At 40.8% G+C, this 23,341-nt stretch overlaps 1 protein-coding gene across 1 annotated transcript in view; it reads right to left on the bottom strand.

The window, feature by feature from the left end:
• Nucleotides 1-23,341, bottom strand: part of LOC101155858 (X-linked interleukin-1 receptor accessory protein-like 2) — a 403,702-nt gene that overhangs the window by 156,457 nt on the left and 223,904 nt on the right. The window contains exon 3 of the mRNA XM_020706755.2: nucleotides 4,307-4,476. Within this exon, the coding sequence (XP_020562414.1) occupies nucleotides 4,307-4,476 (170 nt within the window). The remainder of the gene's footprint in view (nucleotides 1-4,306; nucleotides 4,477-23,341) is intronic.

Here is a 23,341-nt window from a genome sequence, read left to right as displayed (position 1 = left end):
GGTGATTGTTGTATGGGTGGCTCAGACAACCATCATGGATTATGAATTATGATATCTATTTTTTATTACAATGGCTGAATTGTATACCTTAACACTTAATCAATCAAACTTTATTTATGAGGGGAAAAAAAGTGCTTTTCATGCGCCACAGTTCAAAGTGCTTTACAATTATGTTTTTTTTCCAATTGCTAAAAAATCTTTTCTGAAACAGTAGACCAATTTAACCAAACATAATTTTCAAAATACAGGCTGAATGTACAAAATACTTGACATCAGTCAAAAACTCACTTTGAGGTCAAAATGAATAGTCAAAACCACAGCAAGCACAACACAACAGAACATTCAACAATGCTCACAGCCCAGCTTCATCACAGGCAATGTTAACCTCAGTCACACAACAGGAAAAGAATTGACCTCCTGTGCCTGATCCCAACCTTGACAAGACACAATACCAATGTCATCACAAGCCGTGTCCATTGCCTGCAACAGGTTTTCTCGAGTGTATCGTCGTAAACCTTGTTGAATGTTCATGTGAATGTTGCTGATTAACAACTTGAGCCTGCTGGGTGGGGGTTGACCTGGCTACTGATCCGCGTCCCTCATGGACATTCCATAAAACAACACGTGGTCAATAACTATGGCCTAGATCTCATCAAAAAGTATTGTCCTTTGTCTGGGTCAAGTTCTTGGTGCGGGTCTTGCTCTGTTATCCATCTTTGAAAAAAGCTGCTCAGTTGTTTCAGAACTGTCTTTATACCATGGTCCGGGTGAATACTCAATTCTGATTGGCTGCTGGGTGTGCATTAAAAAGTGATATACCACAGGATAACCCCACGGTGAAAAAAGAAGTTCCGGTCACCTAGCTTAAATGTTTTGTATCACTGCACCAGCTTCTTTAAAACAACCTTTTGCTTCATCATTTGGACAAAAACAAGCTGTATGAGGTGAACTTTCTCTCTAAACTGATGCTTTATTCAATCCATTGGAAAGATTAGCATATATATATATATCGCCAAATCTTGACTGCAGCGGTGGTGCGGCACGACGCAGACTATTTATTACAAAAAAAATAGTTTGCTTTTTGTGAGAAAAGCGATCTAAATTGGAAAAATACAAGACTTAAGGACTAAAAACTGGTTACTATTTATTTCCTTTTTAAGGGACCATGGTATAAGCGGGTTAATGGCCTTCGAAGTGTGCATTATCACTTTTTTTTTTTTTTTTTTTTTTTTTCCTTTTTTTTTTAACTTGTCCTGTCCAACAGCTAGGCAAACAGATGAGAGCTGAGGGCCTCTTGTGTTGGACATATTTTATTTTAACAAGAGGGGTTATTCATCTTTAGACAAACCAAAGGTATGTCTGAATAAACCCCTTTTGTAATTGAGGCCAAACTTTATTAATTTCAATCATGTTTGAAAATCTTTGGTGTTGGACCGGACGGAAAAGGAAAGAGGGGAAGAAGAGAGAGGGACGTTAGAGAGAGGGGGGGTAAGAGGGTGAAAGTAGGAGGGGAAGGGGGGTAAAACCATGAAGCAGCATAGAGCAGACAGGTTTACTGGTTGTTTATCGTTACGGTACGGTTCAAATGTAGTACAAAAAGGGCGGGGCCTGTTCACACACACTCAAATATTATCAACACACCTGCTAGCCGCAAAAATGTCCACATGTCAACATGCACACAAAACAGATAGTGTTCACGAACGCATACCTATGCCTTTAAACCAACTAGTGTGAAATCTTTCATTCATTCAATCATGCAAACTATTAGTGCAAAGGTGAGCTAACACCTGTGCTCAGGTGAGTGTTTATGTTCTTCTAAAATGGATGGTGGAATGTGAAAAGAAGGAGGAGGAGCGCCCAGCCACCCCCACACCCATACCCCCGCCGCAGCAGCAGCGGCAGCCGGAATTCCCCCAACGCCACACGGGAACAGGCAGGGAACAACCGCCGCCCGGGCGACCAAGACCGCCACCCAGGCCAGGGCCAGCAGGACCGCCGCGAGGCCCCCAGAGCCAGAGAGCAGGGAGGCGCAGAGGGAAAGAGAGCGCCGCCCCAGCCCAGCCAGGAAAGCAGCCCCCCGCCGCGCCGGAAGAGCCCAACGCAGGGCCCCACTGGAGAGGGACGCCCACAGCCCCAGACGAGCACCCCACCACCACCCAGGAGTTCCGGGCATCCCCCCGCCCCGACCCCAGGTACGAGCCAGGACCCCCCAAGGGAGACCCGCTCCGCACTCCAGGCAGCCACCCACCCGGCCCACGGTTGGTCCAGGTAGGAGCAAGGCAGGGGCCCGCCGCCCCCGCCCAGGAGGGGGGAACCCCGGGGAAAAAAGGGCGGCCCACAAGGGATGTTATAAATATGGCCCGACCAGGCTCGGCCATGTTGGAAGTTTGGCGGGGCCCAGCGCCCAGGGGCAAGGACCAGGACCCACCCCCCAGGGACACGAACACCCCCGGCTCAGGTGTAATATGAACCCCCCCACCGTGCGGAGAGAGCACCGCCGGGCCCAGGGAGCCGGCACCCAAGGGACACGGCCGCCATCACCAAGGGGCCCGCACCCCCCACCAGGGAAGGGGTAGGGGACAGATGGACCCAGGTCCCACCTTCCTTGTAAAATGTGTGTGCGTGTATGGGTGTTTCAAAGGGTCTTTGTGTGTATGTGTGTGTGTTTATGTTGGAATGTATATATTGAAGGGGGAGGGGTGTGTGTACTAAGGGGGGTGCAGTTAAAATTGGCGAGTAGGGCACTAAGGGGACATCTCCTGATTACTCACAGTGATGTCCCCTCACCCTCCACACCAAGGGGCCCTAAATGTCTAAGGTGCGGTTAAAATTGGCGGGTAGGGTGCCAGGAGGACATCTGCTGCTTGCTTGCAGTGATGTCCAAGCACCCCCCCTACCAAGGACCCTACATGTCTAAGGTGCAAATAAAACCGAAAGAGGGGGGGCCCACTCCATACGGCAACCAAAGGAGGGGGGCCACTCCCAAGTAGCCCCCCCCCCAAGGCGCATCGCAGGCTAGACCCCCCACCCCCTCACCCTAATATGAGGTTATATAAGGAAGGGGGTAAGTTGGGGACAGCTGGTAGACTGTCCCCCGGTGCATTATCACTTTTTAACGCGCTTCGCATCGGACGGTTCCGGCTTCCACGGCGTGCATAAAAAAGTAATAATGCATACTTTGAAGGCCATTTACCCTTATGTATACGTCGCTGCAGTTAATTTGCAACAAGTGTCTTCAGTTTTTATCAGTTGTGTGTTGATGGTGACTGTTGTGTTCGAACAGAGTTTGAGTTTTGCCTCTTTTTGTTAACTTTTTGCATCTTGTGTGCTGGGAACTGTGTTTTAACAGTAAGAATGTGAAACATGTTATGCTAAGAGTAAATTAGATTTTTGTAAATTGACTTTTAGGTTTAGACCAAAGAGTAAAAATTTGGAGAAAAAGAGTTAAAGCAATTGTTTGACTGGTTTGGAGAATGACACTTAGGGTTTAACAGTTGGGAAAAACTGTAAAATCAATCTGACAACAAAACATAAGAGGAAACATTAAAACCAACCCATCCCCCTTTGCCTCACCCTTCCCTCCATTCACAGATGCCCCAATGACCCCATACACAATGCATAGAGGCACGAAAAAATGACACATTTTTAAAAAGAGACACATGGCTTGGCTCTGTTGTGAGTGAATCTCCATATAATAGTGCCTACCCACACCGGACAGAAACATTGTTACCTCCGCGGCCTTGAAGCTGGACCCCACCCGCCCCATTAAGGCCGAGCTCTGCAGCAACAAACCCAAACCCAAACCAAACCGCAACATATCTTCATCATTAATATCTAGAAATGATTTACAGTAACTTAAATGGATCTATTTATACACCTTTAGAATCTACAAAATGTTCCTAATTTTGTTCGTAATATGGAATGAAATGGTTCCTATGGACCACAGTGACAGCAGGTTTCAAACCACAATCAGACTCTTCCCCAGCAAGATTCCTGTCATCCTCCACTGAGGAGTCTGCCCATCATCCAGTGACTGCACTTTGTCAAAAAAACAACTTTCATAAAACTCAAAGTGACTGACGTGTCCTTGATCGAACTGATGGAAAGTCTCATTGTATTTTCTAAATCAGAAATCTTTTTTTTACATTATAGACCTGTGCTTCAGTATTGAACAACTAGACTACATTTAGTTTATCCAACTCAAATCCTTTTAGGAATCTGTGTAAAACAGATGTTTGCTGATCTCAGAGTTGAGCTAAATACCAAAAACCTGCAGTTTCTTCAGCTGATCATCGTGTGGTCTTACCTCTGCATCTCCTTTGTTCCTGTACCAGATGAGGCGCAGCTTGGCGTTGGTGGCCATGGTGTAGTTGGTTCTTATGTAACTGTAGAACAAGGCACATTTGACCCGGACAGGCTCACCCGCCAAAACGTGGTACTCCTTCAGATCCACAGACCAGTCTAGGCATCCGTCCACTAAGGAGATAATAGAAAAAAAAAACAATTATTGGTGTAGAGAAAAAAAAAGTCTGTCAGATTTCCTATAATGTCTTCAATGTCCACGTCATCCAATGAATATCATGTTCCATCTTTTGATAAAACCTATTTAAACTGTTTAAAGGCAAAACTAAAAATGTGCAAATGTATCTAAAGACAAGCAGCTGTGTAGAAAACACATTCTGCAAGAAAGAAAACGAAGCGGGACAAACAAAATGCAAGAAGAGATAGAAAAGAGAAGAGATGGAGGGTGAGAACAGGTCAGCTAGAAAGAACAAATAAAAGTTGGAAGACAAGCAGGAGCTGCTGAAACGTAAAGGTCGACATAAAAAAATAACAAGCTTCTTTCCTAAATGGACTTTTTTCTTTTTTTGCATCTCCTTCTTTGCCCATCGTCTCCATGCTGCTTTCTTTTGACTCTCATGGTCTGGAGCGCTGCTAGATGGTCTGTTTTAATAATCACCCTCTGGCAATTGCCAAAAATCTCTTTCTCTGAATAACAGCCTTTTGTCTGGTTCATCACCTGCCGTAAAAATAACCGTAACCTTTTTCTGGGGGGGACACGCACAGAAATCTGTGTTTAAGTTTACATTGATAATAAGCAAAGACAGTCATGAATATGCTGAGAGGATCGAGTATCCACCAACAAACAAGACGCCATACTGCTCTCCCATGGCAGAAATGGAACCAGAACCAAAGGCAACTTAAAGACATTACATGAGTTTAAAAGATAGTAGTCACTTTCATCCTGAACGACTATCACATTCTGGGTTTTTTTGGGACTCATGGTGATAAAAATGCAAAGTTCATGATACAGACTTTTGGTACATACATTTTTGTGAATTCTGCAGTGCAGTGAGTAGTACCAACAGTTCTTGAATATTTTTGTTTGTATTTTCCTTTTTCAAAGATGAAAATCCTGTTTTGGGTGTTTTTAACGTGTTCTTTTTGCATTTCTCTGAGGATGGAGGACATACATAAAGAAAATTAAGCATAAAATAGCTTTTCTAATTATTTTAGTTGTTCAAATCGTGAATCAGGAGCAGACAAAAAAATGCAGTTTGAAAAGAAAATGCACTATTGGGAGAATGCATGAACAAAGCTTTTAGTAAAGGTCGTGTCACACAGCCATTACGTACATTTTGCACATTTTTCCCCATATGTGAATTCGGTCTTTCTTGATACATGCGTGATATACCTGGGTGTATCTTGCGTTTGTCAATTGTCAATGTGCAGAAATGTCAGTCGAGGGTTTCGGCCCACGGGTCTTTACGGTAATTTGTTTTTTAAGTGTTCAAAACTGTTGGTCGGTCGAGAATTACCCAGCTTACACTTATTTTATCTGCTATTATTAAGTAAATCTCTTTTTGCAAGATGCATACATAAAACTGTGGTTTTCCACGACCATTCCACTTAAATCTAACGGACTTTGTACTTCTTCTGTGGATTTGATGTGGTTCATTCATGATACATCTGTGAAAATTTCCTTTACAGACCAAAAATGTTCTCACTTTTTCCACGTATGTTCACATATGACCAATTTTCATCCGTTCAATATGAGCAAAATGTACATAGTGGCTGTGTGACATGGCCTTAAGGGGTAATAGGTGCATGGTTGCTCCATGCCAACATGGTATTGCATTTTTTTTTAAATATTTTATTCAACTCAGAGGTGAATTCCTAATGAACTACTGCAGCTCTGCAGAAAGTATGACAAATATTTTCAGTTTTGATTAAAAACAGCATGATCATAACTAAAAGACCACTGGGAACACTTTTTTAACAGATAAAAAAAGAAAAAAAGGACCAAGGGGGACTTCAAAGTGTGCTTTTTGATCCCACTCAATTAGTCTGACATGTGATCTGTCCATTCCAGAAAGGTGAACGTTTTGGATGATTCTGCTAAAACAAAACATTTCAGAAAGAAAAGCAAGTCTGAACATCCGGTGGAGCATCAAATGGATTTCACCCAGAAGCTGAAACATACTTTTCCAGACACTGGTTTCCACATATTAGTTATCTTCAGGTTGCCTGAATCCAGAGACAAGAGGTTGACCAAACCATCCATGGAAAGAAACCGTATCCTGCATTCCTCATTTTTAGTTTTCATTTTTGTCTTTTTCTCTTTTCTTCCACAATTCTTTATTAATGTTTTGACATTCTCAGGATAAGAACAAGCATTCCTCATTCCTCTAAAAATAGTTGGTTTCTTAAAACTTAAAGGCGTACAGTTTATTTATATTTTTAATTTTCCTGTTTCTTATCGCTAAACCCGCAGCTTTTATTTATTTTATTTTTTGGCTTGACCATGTCCTGACACAGCGGGAGTAAATTACATTTACATCCCAGCAGAACATTAATTTTTGTAACAGTGTTGCAGTCCTGAGGGAACTGCTTCCACTTTTCTGTTGTGATCTACAACTTTCATCAGATCTTATGGGGCTCTTGATGCAGTGCGTCTTTAAGACAATTTGTCTCATTTGGCTTTCCTTATTCTTGAGTCCCAGAGTCAATATGCTGATCTCTGTAAGCTGAAGTACATATGTTTTCACTGCCTATAAAACCTGTCAGGTGTAATCTGTGTTGAGTTAGGTCACTGCCAAAGATTTAAAGGATTCATCTGCCTTAGTTTGCGGTTCAGATTTACAGCCAGATGCCTAATTTGTAACATTTATGGATTAAGCGGTACGTATGGCGACATATGGGGGCGGTGGAGATTTAACAGACCTGTGCATGCAAGCAGATTTATTGCACACACAATCTCTTCCACATTCTTGCAAGTGAGTCCTTGTGCATGTCCTGCAACAATACAACTTCACATGCAAAACATTTACTGTTGCGAAAACATTAAACACCCACTCCGATCATCTTTTGATCTATTGTAAAAGCTTTCCCAGTGATCTTTTAATTATGATTATACCATTTTTAGTCTAAATCAAAAAACCTGCATCGTTTTACAGGACATAGTTTTTGCAGTGACAATCGTTACATTCGCTTCAGAGTTAACTTAACATTATGTGCCACAAAAAGGTATTAAGAAATACTCAGAAAGACAATTTTGAGCTTAATTTTCTTTTTTTTTACATCCTCCATCATCAGAAACATGCAACAAGAACATGTAAAAACCACTACTTTTATCATTCAGTCTTTAAAAAAGTGGCTGATGACACATTTCCTCATCAGTCCTAACAAATCTTTTGTTGTGAAAAGTGAATTCTTGCATGCTTATAGTTTATCATGTGTGCAAGAGGAAAACCAGGTCAGTGTGGGTTTTTTTTTGGTGTCACGTTCATATGTGCGTGGAGAAAGAACGTAAGTAGGCCAATCTGGCTTTGTGGTTGTAAATTAAAGAGATGAGTTGAACTGAAGGTGTGAGCACAGCCCATTCAACACTTTACACAAAAACTGTTGCACACGCACACACACACAAACACACAAAGGGTGCACCCAGGGCCTCACATTAATAGAAAATCACATTAATCTGGTCTGCTGGACTAATGCATCTTGTTTTGGATGATGCTTAACACAGGTTACACACACTGTTACACACTCACAAACACACATCCCTCTGCACCTTAAACAACTTGAACAACTGGGCCGTGGATGTTCTAACGAAACAACTTTCCAGTAATTCATTCATCTTCATCTTTACACATGCTGGTGCATTCCAGTTGTGTGTGAGTTCAAGAGTACAGCGATTCTGCAGTGTGTGTCTGTAGCATTGGGCAAATACATCACTCTACTCAGCTCTGTCTGCAAATGGACCAAACAAAGCAACGAGAAAACAAAACACCTGAATAAATTTAGTTTCTGAGATTTGACATGTCTTTTTTTTGTAAGAGAAACCCAAACAAAGGAAGCCAATTAGTATGGTATTCTCTTTTTTTGTAAAATATTTTTTTCAATTGATACATGAAGAAAAGGTAATTTACATTGCAGAAACAAGTCTGCTACCATGCATGTGTCAATGTTTCCAATGCCGGAAATTAACATTTAAATCATTTTCCTTTTGGGTTATGCTCATCGCTTTCCTGCTGGCATCTACATTGCAGAAGAATAAGGGTAAGCTGGTTTTGAAAGCCAGAACAGCTTCATGCACATTGAGTTGTGGCAAATTTAAAGACTTTCTCAGTTTGAGTCAGACAATTCCATCCATCCAATTACTTCTAATATTAGATTTTCTTAATTAAGGAATTGGTCCGTTAATTTTTACTGTTGATGCGTCTATTTAGGTTTTTCTAAAAGTACAAAAGGAAAATAAAATACATTTATAGCAAGAGTCCCGTTTTAATCCACATTCAATGAGGCAGAATCTGGCTAATATTTTGCTGTGTCTCACTATGGAAGCCACACATTTTATCTCATTTCATGTTTCTTCTTTGGCTTCTATCTCTATTTTTTTGTTTTCTTTCTTGTTTTTCTGCTCTAAATGACCAAAGAGAGTCTGTGCAGTGTTGTTCCAGCATGTGCCTTTAGACACCATGCAGCGCAGCCTGTCGTCTGAGACCTGATGTGTAAATGTGAGTCTGTGTCCTGCTGGTTCCTCCATTCACTTGTGCATCTGTCCAGTTCTGCGTTTTTGTCACTGTCTGGTTTAGTGAAGGAATATTGAGCGTCTCACATCTGTGCCTTACTTATTAAAAAATAAATCTTTGTACATATTGAACAAAAGTAAAAGTCAGAAACTGATGCTGGATGAAGATAGACACCAGCCCACTGGACTAAGAAGAAATTTATTTGTTATCCTGCACCACACACAAATAAGTACAATTGAAACAACTGACAATTATTTTGAATCACGGTGAATAACACAAACACAGAGTGTGTTCTAAATGAGTAAATCATGTCCTAAAGATGCCGCCTGACAGATGTCAGAGCAGTTTAAATGAGCTTCAACTCTTCAAACAGAGCCAAACTTGTTTTAGTCAACAGCACTGTCTAGACAGGAAGTGACAAACACACAAAGAGTAATGCATGTTCATTTTCTACCTTCGCCTAGTCATGAGAATTATACAGTTGTGCTACTAGGCTCTCTGCATTTGTAGCTTTGTACGGAATCAATTCAGGGAGAATCTCTTACCGATTATTTAACACTTTTCTAAGCAGGAGTGCAGACCTTTGTCATCCAGAGTTAGTTAGCAAAGATTTAGTTAATGTTTTAAGCCGACAATAACTATTTTAGTCTAACCCTAAAAAAAAAAAAAAAGAGAGAGAGATTTGTTGTTATCCTTCAATAGTCTAAGCATGTTGTTTAAACTGTAAATTATTGCACTTAAAGTTAAAGCAACAATTTTGTTGAACCTATAATCAGCGTTTCACTACCTTTTCAGAACCATGGACAGCAACAAAGTTTTAAACCAGTTTAATACAGGAGAACGCTGTCTATAGTGCTGAATTAATGAGTTCAACTATCTCAAATTGGGATTTTTCCAGTAAATTTTTAAATTCTTTATTACATCAACTCGTGCTCTTAAAAATATAATATTTTAAAGTTAACACGTTTATTTATCTTGAGAAAATCCAACTAAGATTACAAGAGGCAGAAACCCTTTTTGTCCTGGCTTTATTTTTAGGGTCAAGAGAGAAGCTCAACAATCTGGAATCTCCTCAGGATGTATTCTGAATGCCATCCAGTAGAGTTTTGGTCATGTCCCGCCAGGAAGATGCCTCAGGGCAGATTCTGAGTAATTATTTCTCCTATCTGACCTGGTAATGTCTCTGTGTCCTGGGAAACACAGAAGGGCCGGACTGGACAGAAGGACTAGAGATCGGTGGTCAGGTATCTTTTCTGTTAGTCGAGTCTCAGATTTATAAAATGAAGAGTGAACTCTTTCTTTTAATTGTTGTTTCAATAATTTCAATTATGTTTGTAGCATAAGAAAAAAAAGACATGACTGGTCCATTTTTTTAAACAATACTTTTAAAAAACTCATTTATGTAAACACGTATGTTGCATAAGAAGCACACAGACAGCAGTAAGTGCACTTTAAAGAGAAAATACAGAACAGTTAGGGGTCTTTTCCACCTTTAAAAGAAAGCTAAAAGTTTCCTTGCTGGCTGCAAATGTTTTTGCATAAATTGTTAAACAGACAAACTGAAAATAGTAAATAAAAGTGTTATGCACTTTCTGCACAATGCAGCATTTTTAGTCTGGACTGCCACTCAAACGTAAAGCCCTTCAGAGCCTCCGTTCTGTCTGCACACCTCCCACAATCCCCTGCAATACCACTACAGCTGCTGCCATAATAATAGCTTGACCTGACCCACCCACACAAGCACACACACACACACAGGTAATGATGCAGACACAAAGGAGTGCAGTGAGGCACACACGCACACACAGGCACACACAGAAGAGGACTCACTCACAAATATATACACACAGGGCTATTGCCATCGCTAGGCAATCTGCCCCCTGGGTGACATGAGGGAAAAAGATGTAAAAGGAAAGAAGATGGAGAGACAGAAGGAGAAAGAATGCGATTAGAATGAGGGGAGAAAAAGAGGAAAGAAAGCTTGTGTATGTGTGTGTGTGTGTGTGTGAAATTTCCCGCCTTTTGTAGCAGAGGTTTGTGCTGATGTTCAATTTCAGCCGACTGCCTTCTTGATGGCTACTTCTTTTTTTCTGAGCCCATTTTATGAGAATAGACTTCAGCTGAGATAGAGTTTTCTTTATAAGTATATAACTGTAGATTTGCAGGACATATGGTGCAGGTGTGCGTGTGCTCGGGAGGGGTGGGGGTGAGTGAAACAGAGCCAGTGGAATAAAAACACAGATTGATTGGTAAAGTTGCACGAGAACCACTTTTGGAGTAGCTGAAGGTTACAGACCGGCTCCGATAGACTCAGTTTAACGTTGTAATCAGGTATAAGAAATTCTTTTGGAATCTTTAAAGTCCCACTCCAGTCTTCTTTGATCTATTTTAAAAACCTTCCTGGTGTTTTTTTGATCATAATTATGCAGATTAAACCTGAAGTTTAAAAAAATCTGTCGGTTTCTAGGACATAGCTCTTTTTCACACTGCACTTTTTCGTCTGGTCCTGATTCACGTCTTTATATAAAGAAACAAATGCAATTTAAGTTGTTTTTTTTTTAGATATGTCTATTATCATCAGATACATTTTAAAAATACATGTTAAAAAAACCAAATACACCATTTTTCATTCAATTGGGTTTATCAAATCTAATCTTTGAATTGTTTTGTGAGTTGCCAAAACACAACGATGTGTGTGAGGGTTACAGGCTTCCTTCTGTGTCCTCATTTAATGACAACATCCATCAACACAGAAAACACCAACAAAAAAAGCTCAGCCTCCCAACACCGCACAGTCAGTCACACACAAACCAAGGCCGCGCAAATGAAGTTGACCACCATGTGGCCTCTGAGTAACGCATCACAGGAGACCGAGAGGTATCCACCCTCACACATCAACACAAACACCACGCTGTTGTGGTTTGTTCGAATAAAACAAAACGAAAAATGATCCAAAACAGAACTGTTATGTCCAAAAGCATTATTTGTCATCAAGTGCTTATGAAGCATCATCAGAGAAAAAAACTTTTATTTTTCTTATTGAAATGACGACAATTGTGAAATAACTGAAGGACACATAGTTCAGTCGGCTTAAAACTGTCTTTTAAAAAACATTTTTTAAACACAGCCCATCTTGTTTAAGGGGGAGGGGGTAAAAGTCGTTTATTTTTCAGGTTCCTTTCATACAAACTACAAATTACTTTCCATAAGGATTAAATTCTCGTGATCAATACGCCTTTTCTGTCCTTTTATTCACCGACATTTACAAAAGAAGACAGGTCAGAGTCATTTTAGAGAATTAAGTGCCATAAGGTTTATCCCTCAACTTGATTACCCCAAAACAATGCATAATTTAAACCTTTCCGAGTCACTTTCTCTGTTTGTTTTGGAGATTATATGGTTTGTGAAAAGAGAGTCTTCAAGAGACCACTTTTATTTAATCTGCTTCTCTGAGGCCTGAATTATTATGTTCAGCTGAGATGACTTTACTCTGGGGAGGCGGTGGATTCCAGCACTGTGCTTAAGTAAAGATGCACTGAAAAGCCTCCTCAGAGCCTTCTGGTCTGCCACAAGAAGCCTACTTACCACAATGTGAGGTATTTGGGGGGTTCTGTAAAGCAGAACAGTCCACGTGTCTTCATTAAGGTTTGGGCTTGAAGCAGCAACAGTGAGCTTTTTTTTCTTTAAAAAAAGATGGAGCATATCTGCCATGGGGGAAATATTTGTGGTAAAAAAAAAAATGTCAGCAAAAATATTGTAGTTTGTAATTAAATGTGCAATTTAAGCCCCACTGTACTAAAAATCCCAATCAGATAAGGTTTCAGCTTTCAGTCCCATCAGAAGAGAATCAGGAGCGAGTCGTTCTGACATACCTGTGACAGTGACAGAGAGCCACAGCACCAGCCTGATATTTACCATTCACGCACCACTGAGCAATCCATCATATACGCTTTAATCAGGCGGTTCTCACCAAACCCAGTTATGTTGCCATGGCAGTTTTTGTTAGGCTGACGAGCTTAACGCAGGTGTGTAAAAGTGATCAGAGGTGGATGAAAACAGTATGAGCAGATGGGGAGTAAAAGACTTGTTGTTGGCTCCTGTTGCCACCTCTGTTATCTGCTGTGTTTGTGTCAGAAAGAGGGGAGGGGCTACAGCTGCTTTGTAACATCTCATGTGGCTCAGAACCTCCAGCCACATGTAGCTTCAGTACTAAAAAAAATGGGGGGAATGTAAGGTAAGTCTTTAAAAATCCTTTAATGATGATTTTGGGTTCAAACTTTAAAATTCCGCGTGTATTTTTTGATCTGGCAGCTGTTGATGTGATTAAACTTTGGTCATACAAGACCATATGGTGCAAACTGTGGAGCAGTGGAAGGGCGGACAACCTCTGATCGGATGATGCAGGTTCGATTCCCACCTTGCTCACCCATGAGTCAAAGTGTCCTTGGGCTAGACACCGAACCCCGCCTTGCCTTTGGTGAAAGGTCGGCGCCAGTGTTCAGCAGCAGAGCAGCCATCAGTGTGTGAATGTGTGTGTGACTGGGTGACTGGGTGACTGGGACTGTTACTATAAAGCGCTTTGGGCCTTATAGGAAGGTAGAAAACCAATATACAAGTATACACCATTTATCATTTAACATTAATTAAAAAAACTATGCAAGCCATTTCTATAGTTGGTTTACAGACTTACCAACTGGTAAAACAATAAAACCATGAACATACATGTGGGTGTTGTTTTGTTATTTTTTTCATATTTTTATCATTTGGGGTATTAAGGTTTACAATTCATTATAAATGTATGGCGTTTTGTGTCTCAGGTTGCAATCTATTGGCTATAATAATATATATATATCATTTTACACAAATACACCGTAAATAAAAATGACCGTCTAAAAAAATGACCCAATAACTGTCTTTTCTTTTGCCAATCAGACATCTTAGCATGATGGTTCCACCACCATGCTTTGTTGTAGGAATAGTTTTTGTAAATCTGCTCTGGAGCTTTGACGGGGTAGCCATTGGGTCCCTGGTTACTTTACTTACCAATGAACTAGGGATGACCGTATCAATCTGAGTATTGACAATATCAATATTAAGATTAAGTATTGCTACTAGCGTGATAAGATCGATACTTTTTTCTCAAAACCTTTAGTAAAGTGCTTGTATTTACTTAGAATTAATGCAAGCGCAGTTTGCCTATTTGTCTGCAGTGTTGCCAAATGAAACAAAAAAACTCTGCACAATTGTTATATTTATTACAGTGTTGCTTTTGTTTTCTTTTTTTCTTTTTACTAGTGACTGTTATTTTATTACTGCCATTATTTTTAAGAAATGCGTTTGTGGTGCTATTATACTTAATTTTTTGTTAAATTTATTTTTTCTTATTTTGCACTAGTGATTGTTTTTTTTATTACTGTACAATGCTTTTATTAATATACATGTTCTATATTTGGTGTATGTTCAGTTTAGATTGTTGTAATTAGTTAATGTTTTTGGTCCTGTGTTACATTTAATTAACAAAAAATGGTGTATTTCCAAAATTATTCTATAATCCCAACATTTCAAGGAAAAAGTACCTGTATTGGCAATATTTGCCCTGTAATAACTTGGCTTTGGACCAATGCCCAAATTCCCAAAAATTCCCATCCTTCTAACCTCTTCTCCCAATAGCTCCCTTTGGGCAGACAGCTGGTTCTATACAGTAGAGCTCCGGCAGTTTTAGTTCTCTTTTGTTTGATGATGACGGATCCACATTTCTAAACACCAGGGGCCTCATTTATAAACGTTGCGTACGCACAAAATAAGGCTTACGCCACTCTCTACGCAATAGTTGAGATTTATAAAAAGCAAACTTGACGGGAAAATGTGCGGTCCTTCACGCAAGCTCTGACCCAGGCGTACGCACAAAAACGGGTGAAATGAGAAACGGCGACACCGTCGGCAGATGGAAGAAACACGTGAAAGTGAAAATGACAATACTGCCTCTCAGAAATAACATGAAGACTTCACAAAGCAAGTCTTACAATTAACAGCCTACACGAACACCCGTTTGATCGATCAGCAGTGAAACAAACAAAAAAAAAATCAAACGACAATTACAACAGAAATTCAAATGAACACATATTTGCAAAAAGAAAAGTGAAATATGTTCTGCAATATTGGCATGTTGTGCAATTCATCCTCATAAATAATATATTTAACAGAACGAAATAATGTACAAAACTGACATTCCCGTCAATGTGTCCGTCTGGCGGAGCAGATATAGGTGCAACTAGACAGACAGATAGATAGAGAGAGATGCATTAATTGTCTACTGGGGAAAGTGGTTTTCATAGTAAAACATTTCTTCATAAGGTACGGAATTATGGTATTCATGCATATGCCTTTAGTTTGTTTTATTTTTGATAAAACAACGTATGTCTCAACCATTCAGAAAGCAACAATAAATTACATTTGCGCTGAACAATTTCCCATTTCCACGTCGATTATTACCGACATCTGTAGCTTTTCAGATGTAATTAAATGGATGGAAATAAAATGCCCCATCACAATGCGTAATGACGCACAATAGTTGATCTTGCGCTCTTAGAAGATGTGGCAAATGGAAGAATTCGGAGTGAACGCATCTTTAGACAGCAAGGAGACTTGTTGGCAAACGAGGACGACTGGCTTATGAGCCGGTTCCGACTTCTTCTGCGGGCTTTTGGGGGTGTGTCACCCCGTGCATCTGGCGCGTCGGTGTCCCCCTCCGCCTCAGTCACCACTTAAAAGGGATTCCCCAATTATTGCCGCCAGTCTCTCATCAGGAGGGGTCAGCTCCGGTGCCCCCCCCCCCCACACCCGTGGCAGACACGTGTGTGTGTGTGTGTGTGGGGGGGGGGGGGTCAGCGCTAGACGTTTTTTTGCCTTGAATTTGATGTCCGACCTTTTCATTTTTATTTCGGTCACGGTCCGAGGTTGTGAGGCTACAGCATTTTCGGCGTCTGCCGCCGTCTGCCACTCACGTGCCTTTTTGGCATTAGTAATGCCCACACTGTGCCCTCCAAACAACATTATTCTCCTCTTTTCCACCTTGCCAACGATAACTTCTACTTCACATTGAGTGAAGTTACGTTTTTTTGATTTTCTCTCCGTGTTTGGCATGGTTTCGCAATCAATGAATATTCATTTGTGGGCGTTTCACGGACTATTTATGGGCAACTATGGGCGTGTCATGAGGCCGCAAAAGCTGCGCAGCATTTAGAATTGGTTGTGATTTATTAAGGGAAAGATGCGTAGGATGTGCGTGCGCACGGTTTTATAACTCTGAATATTTCTGTGCGTACGCACGTCCTATGTTTCATCCGTACGCCACTTCTGACGCAAATCCTACGCAAAGTTTTATAAATGAGGCCCCAGATTATGTTCCCCAAAATCTTCAGGTCTACAGAGGATTCATAACAGTTAAGCTGTAGAAACGTTTTCAGAATGATGAGTGACAACAGGAGCTCCATCTGGAGCTTAAAGACTGAAAACAACATGTTCTTCTCTTTGATGTATTTGCAAAACCAACTCTTTTTTTTAAAATAATGTGCTGTGTGTAGACTTTAAAAAAATCACAAATGACACAGGATGCAGAAAAAATGGCAAATTTCATTGCAGCGATTAATAGATTTAGTTAGGAATTGCTTCAGACTTCTCTGTAGCCGAAGGAGCACAACTCTCTGGAACACACAGTGCACTTTCTTAAGAAGGAAGAAAATATGATTTTATTGGTCATGCTGAAGGCGAAGCTTAGCACCATTTCCAGCTGGGCCACGGGGCAGCCACATGCCTCCCGACACAGTCGGTGTTTGTGCCGTGTGCAGCTGCTTCATGGACAGAAGCTCAGTGTGAAAGTTCCAATAATTCTTTTAAATGTTGCTGCCTGTGAGATGCTCTAAATCAGGTCAAGGAACAGAAAGGGAGCCAGGCAGGCTGACCCACCGCAAGACACGTCAATGGAGTAAAAACGTAGAAACACTTAGAGAAGGAATGGCAATGGGGGACAGTAAAGGATGAGGGAGAAGTCTCATTTTGTCAGGGGAAAGTTGATAAAAACTAATGAGTCCCATTTCCTTGGGAAACAAAACACACTGGCCTTCCTATTAAGTATAATAAACTCCTAGAGGGGCATATGTGGATGGATGAAGGGACAGAGAAAGGGTGGAGCAGAGGGAGGAAAGGGAAGCAGAGCATCCACCTGTGAGTGAAACACAATCAATAACGTCAAAGTAGTTCATGTTCCCTTATGAAATAAACTGATAAATGATAAACATCACAGGAGAAGTGCATCTTTGGTAAACTAAAAAAAAAAAAAAAGATGCAGGTGGATTTAGAAGATACTCTCTACTGGATAAAATGCTAGTTTTGAAACAAAATGTATGAAACATTTGCTTATTTGTGTTTTTATAATTAAATAAAATTAGATTAGATTAAAAACGAAAACAAAAAACAGTTGAAGAATTTTTAGAAATATCATCTGGAACATAGAAAAATCCTGCAAATTACTGAACTCATGAGAAGACATGTAAAGTGCCAAATTGACAATATGGTCAAAGACGTACTCCAGCAAACCTGATGGAAATAACTAACAAGACAAAAAAGCAGGAGACGGATACAAGCAAAGCAAGAGAACGTATGGAGCTGCATCATTTACATGCATCCCAGCTGCACAGATGTCACCTTCTCCTCTTAATTGTGCATATTTCCCTGCGTTTACCTCTATATTAAAGCATCACATCTCTGTTTGCTGCCTGACTTTTCTCTTTGTTGGTACAACAATCCTCTGTCTCTGCATTTATCAACGAGAACAAATCTAATCTTGGCTGTTTGGACAGGTTCCTATGCAGAGCAGGGTAATGTATTTTGTGTTTACTCCGATAATGATGATCCCTTTATTCCTCCTTGTTGTATCTGGGGGGGTAATGAAACATCTCCAGAGGCTTTATCATGATCACCTGTAATCCTTTTACGATGAGGAAAGCGTGTGTGTTTGTTGGTGTTGGAAGTGTTCAGGTGTTTGTTTTCGGAGGAAGCTTGTTTGCACAGTAGGAAAGTATTATGGCGCATTTAATGCCTCCCTCACATGCACCCATTCGGGGGTTGACCCGTACGTGTGCTGCAGGTTTTTGGGTTGTCTGAGCCTCTGGTGGAGGGTCGTAGAGAGGAGCAGCCACATCTTAAGGGGAGGACAGGTGTGTCTTGCAGTTCCTTTTAGCTTGACACCTTTTATGACACCTTAAGGGGTGTCATAAAAATGAGAAGATTGTCACGAGTGTGGTGGTGTATTGGAAAGTATTCTTAAGGCTAATGTAAGTTAGAAGCACTTATGATATTTGGGTGATGTTAGCCCAGGGACGGGCAATTCCAGGCCTCAAGAGCCGCATTCCTGCATGTTTTCCAACATAACATGCATTAACAGAGAGCTCTCAGTAATGGGGAAAGGATTGGGGGCAGGGTTCCTCTACGCCTGAGGAACCACGTACAATTTAGAGGCGGATTTCTTATGAACTATTGCCGCTCTGCAGAAACTGTTCTCGAAAACGACACAAATTGTTTATCTTGGCAAAAATGGTTTAATTATAATTGAAATGCCACTGGGAACACCTTCAAAATAGATTTTAAAAAAGGATCAGAGTGGGATTTTTAAAAAATCTGTTCACTATTGGGCATCTGTAGAATCTGGGTGAAAGGATTATCTATCTTTTTGAAGTTAAAATATTTGTACAAGAAAATAGAAGGCATATCAAAAGTTGTGCCAGCTAACAAGAACAAGATTTCAACCGTCACAAAAGTACAACAATGGCAGCATGTTTGCAATGCTCCAAGTGTGTTGGGCCAATAGAAATTCATCTTTAGGTGAATTTGAGAAAATCCTCCTCTCAGCAGAATCGTTGAACTTTCTAGCTCTTAAACATTGTCCTCTGTCAAACTGCTCCTTGGTGCCATTGCTTGTATTTATATATACTGGAGTCCTGCTCCACCTATTTGTCACCGTGTCGATGGAGCGTGCTGCACAGTCACGCCTGCATTAGTCAGTTCTCTGGTGTGTTACACACACCCCCGCACACAGGGCCCCCTTTGCTTTCCTCCTGCCTGTCATTAATAAAGAGAAGTAGCTGCACACCTGTTCACTGACAGCTTCCTGCAGAGAGAGGGGGAGGGATGGGACAGAGAGGGAACCAGGCTTTATGTAAAGGATATATGAAGGTGTATTTGTGCAAAAATAACAAAACAAGAAACTTACAAAAACAAGAGGAAAAAGACTTATATTCCATTTTTCACAAACGGCTTATAACCCTTTAACACTAGAGCAGCTTTAGCTCCGATGTTTACATGATTTTGATTTCTGTAATTCATAGGTGTTTGAAAATTTGTTTTTCGCATTTGACCCACCCCCCTGTGGGAGCGGTGAGCTGCAGACACAGCCATGTGCAGGAACCATTTGGTGGTTGAAATCCGCATTCCAACCCTTTAATGCTGAGTGTTAGGCAGGGATGCAGTGGGTCTCATTTTTGGTATTTTTTAGTACATTGGTATGACTTGGCCATGGATTTGAACTTAAGGCGGATATTCTATCACTAGTTCACTGAGCTGGTCCAATGTACCACGGCACAGTAGTGAAGTGTTTACACAATCAACGTAAATCACCTTATGGTCGAGGAAAAAAGTGGCTTTGTGTTGTTATGCAACACGTTGCGTTAGTTAATGATGTGTTGCATATAGGTGGGAAAGCCATTATGAAAAGTCGCTTTTCTCTGCTTGAGAATCAGCTGATTCAAGTTACTTTGTTGAGGATTTACAGTAGGTCGAAGAGCGTTTGTTATCACCAGCATATTAAACGGTTAACTTTTTTTTTATGTTTTCCCCCTTAAACACTGATAAGAAAAGATATTGACTGGCTGAAATTTGGACGCATCAGTTTTCTGTGGGGCAGAGGTAGAGTGGTTGACCTCTGAACCGAAGATCACAGGTGTTGAGTTTCAGACACGAGTCACCTCGTTCATTTATTAACTCTTTGTAGGACAAAAACAACAGCAGTACAACTGACACTGACACCTAATGGTGAAATTACAGTATTACAACACTCCCACTTAATTTCACATCATTTAGAACCTTGAAGACAAACCTTTTTTTTTTTTTGTCTCTTCACAAAAAAAACTTTATAACAGTTTCTTTTTAAGAAAAACTCAAATTCCAGATATCTTTCTTCAAACTCACTTGCTGTATCCCGTAACCTTAATAAACGTAATTATCTCCTTTCTTTTACATTTCTTATCTTCATATTCATTTTCTTACAAAACAAAATATTTATGGATACATTCATTAGTAACCTGTCAAAAAAAATATTTAACTATTTTCTCACACAAAACAAAGTCCAATCTCTCCTCTGAGACTTTCAAACCTCTGTTTTGTCAACGGCTTGGTCAAGATATCTGCTTTCATATCTTCTGTTGGACAATATTGTAGATTTATTTGTCCATTTTGCACACATTCACGGATGTAGTGATATCGAATGTCTATGTGCTTAGTTCTGGAGTGATCCACTGGATTTTTTGCAATTGCGATGGCACTTTGGTTGTCTTCCATGATCACTGTGGGTGTGTTCTCCACTCCAAGATCAGCCAGTAAACGTCTCAGCCAAACCCCTTCTTGAGCAGCTTGACTAAGTGCAACATATTCAGCTTCTGCTGTTGAGAGTGCAACTGTTGCCTGTTTCTTGCTGAGCCAGCTCACCGCTCCTCCACTCAGTAGAAACATGTTGCCTGTTGTCGAACGTCGGTCATCTTGGTCACCAGCCCAATCCGCATCTGAAAATCCTAGTAAAGATCCAGAGTCTGACTGTTCATATTTAAGGGCAAGATTCACTGTCCCTTTCAAATATCGAAGAATCCTTTTCACGGCAGTCAGATGAGCAGTATTGGGATCTGCATTGAACTTTGACACAGCATTCACAGCTTGAGCTATGTCTGGTCGTGTGGCTATTGAAGCATACAGCAAACTTCCCACCATTGACTGATAGTTTTGTTGGTGTACTGGTTTACTAACACCATCACTCTTTTTCAGTTTCACGTTGGTATCAGCAGGAGTTGCTACAGGATTAGCATTTTCCATCCCATATTTCTTAAGTATGGCTTCAATATAATTCTTCTGATGTAGAAAGACACACTTCTTCTCTTTGTCTTGAACCACAGAGATGCCCAGGATGTAGGACAGCTCACCCATGTCCTTCATCTTGTAGCGCTTCTTGAGAGCTGCCTTCAACTCGTTCATGCTCTCAGTTGACTCTGTTATCAGAATGAGATCATCCACATAAACTGCAAGGATCTCAAGCTCCTGTCTTGATCTCACAAACACACAGGGATCTGATGTGCTCTGTTTAAAACCAAGTTCTGTCATGAACTCTGTGAAGGCTTTGCTCCAGCAACGAGGAGATTGCTTCAGTCCATAGATTGATTTTTTTAGTTTGCACACCAGGTGTTCCTGTCCTGGTTTGATGTATCCTTCTGCTTGCTCCATGTAGATTTCTTCTTCCAAGTGTCCATTTAGAAATGCAGTTACAACGTCCATCTGATGAACATGCATGTTGTTTTGATTTGCAAAAGACAACAATGTACGAATAGAGCTGAAACGTACCACTGGTGAAAATGTCTCATCATAGTCAGCACCATACAACTGTGAGTAGCCTTTGGCGACAAGTCTGCACTTGTATCTCTCCACTCTTCCATCACTATGATGCTTGACTTTGAACACCCATCTTGAACCTACAGCTTTTCTGTCTTTTGGTAAGTCCACTAGATCCCACGTCTCATTTTCGAGCAGCGACTCATATTCCAAATCAGCTGCATCCTGCCATTCTTTTGCATTTGGACTCATCAGAGCTTCTTTCATTGTGAGTGGCTCTGTCACACAACACATACTTGCATGATGATCAACAACAACTGCATCAGCAAACTCGTCGTATCCATATCTCTTTGGAGCCTTTTTGATTCTTTCACTTTTTCTGACAGCATCATCAGCAGTGGCTTCATTCTCTGTTTCAATGTCATTTGTGTCCACAGTTACTTCATTCTCAGGGTGGGGCTCTTCTGCTCCCTGTTTCCAGTCAAAGTTTGTTTCATTGAAAATGACATCCCGGCGGATTAAAATCCTTCTTTTCTCTTCATCATATAGGCGATAACCCTTAGCGTTGTTTGCATAGCCTACAAAACGAAGCTTCTGAGCCTTTTTGTCCAGTTTTTGTCTTTTTTCATCTGGAATATGTGCATAAGCAATGCATCCAAACACCCTCATATGACTCATGTCAGGTTTTCTTCCACACCATCTCTCATAGGGTGTCTCCTGCTTCAGTACAGATGTAGGCAGCCTGTTCTGAATGTAAGCTGCTGTGGCTACAGCTTCTGCCCAGTACATTTTTGGCAACTTAGCATGTGACAGCATACTTCTAGCTGCTTCAACTAAAGTCCTGTTTTTCCTCTCTGCAACACCATTTTGCTGTGGTGAGTGAGGTACAGTCACTTCATGTTGGATGCCTTGAGCTTTCAAATATTCTTGAAACTCTCTTGATGTGTACTCACCCCCATTGTCTGTTCTGAGTCTTTTAACAGCTTGTCCACATTCATTTGTGAATGTTCTTTCAAATTCTTTGAATTTGGTTAACACCTCATTCTTGTGTTTCAGGAAGTACACTTTGCAGCATCTGGAGTAATCGTCAATAAATGTCACAAAATATTTTGTTCCACCAATGGATTCAGTCTGCATGGGACCACAGACATCACTATGAATCAGCTGCATTCTGTGTTTGGAACGAATTCCTCCAATCGACTTGTATGGCTGCTTGGACAGTTTTCCTTCCACACATCCCTCACAGAAAGAAACCTCTGTTTCTGTGGAGAAGTCCACTCCGTTCACCAGATCTTTTAGTCCCTTTAGCTTGGTAGTGTGGCCCAGCCGCTGGTGCCATAAGCTGGCTGCTACTGATGCATTATGACAAACTTTTAAGTCCTTTTTAACATCCAGCTGATAAAGTCCATCAGCTCTTCGCGTTCCCATTCCTTGAAGAGTTCCATTTTTTCCACGTATGTAACAGTGAGACTTTCGAAACTGCACTGTGTTGCCTTTCTTGGTGGCTGCTCCCACTGAAAATAAATTCCCCAACAGCTTTGGAACATACAGCACATCATACATTGTGACGTCTTTTACATCACTTATTTTGAAAGTCATTTTCAAGTTGACGTTTCCCATTCCCAGGGCATCAACCACCCTGCCGTCACCGAGCTTCACAGACT

This window comes from Oryzias latipes, chromosome 10, assembly GCF_002234675.1.
Source record: "Oryzias latipes chromosome 10, ASM223467v1".
In the NCBI taxonomy this organism is placed as follows: Eukaryota; Metazoa; Chordata; class Actinopteri; order Beloniformes; family Adrianichthyidae; genus Oryzias; species Oryzias latipes.
Note: the sequence above shows the minus strand (reverse complement) of the source record. Positions and strands in the feature narration are given on the sequence as shown.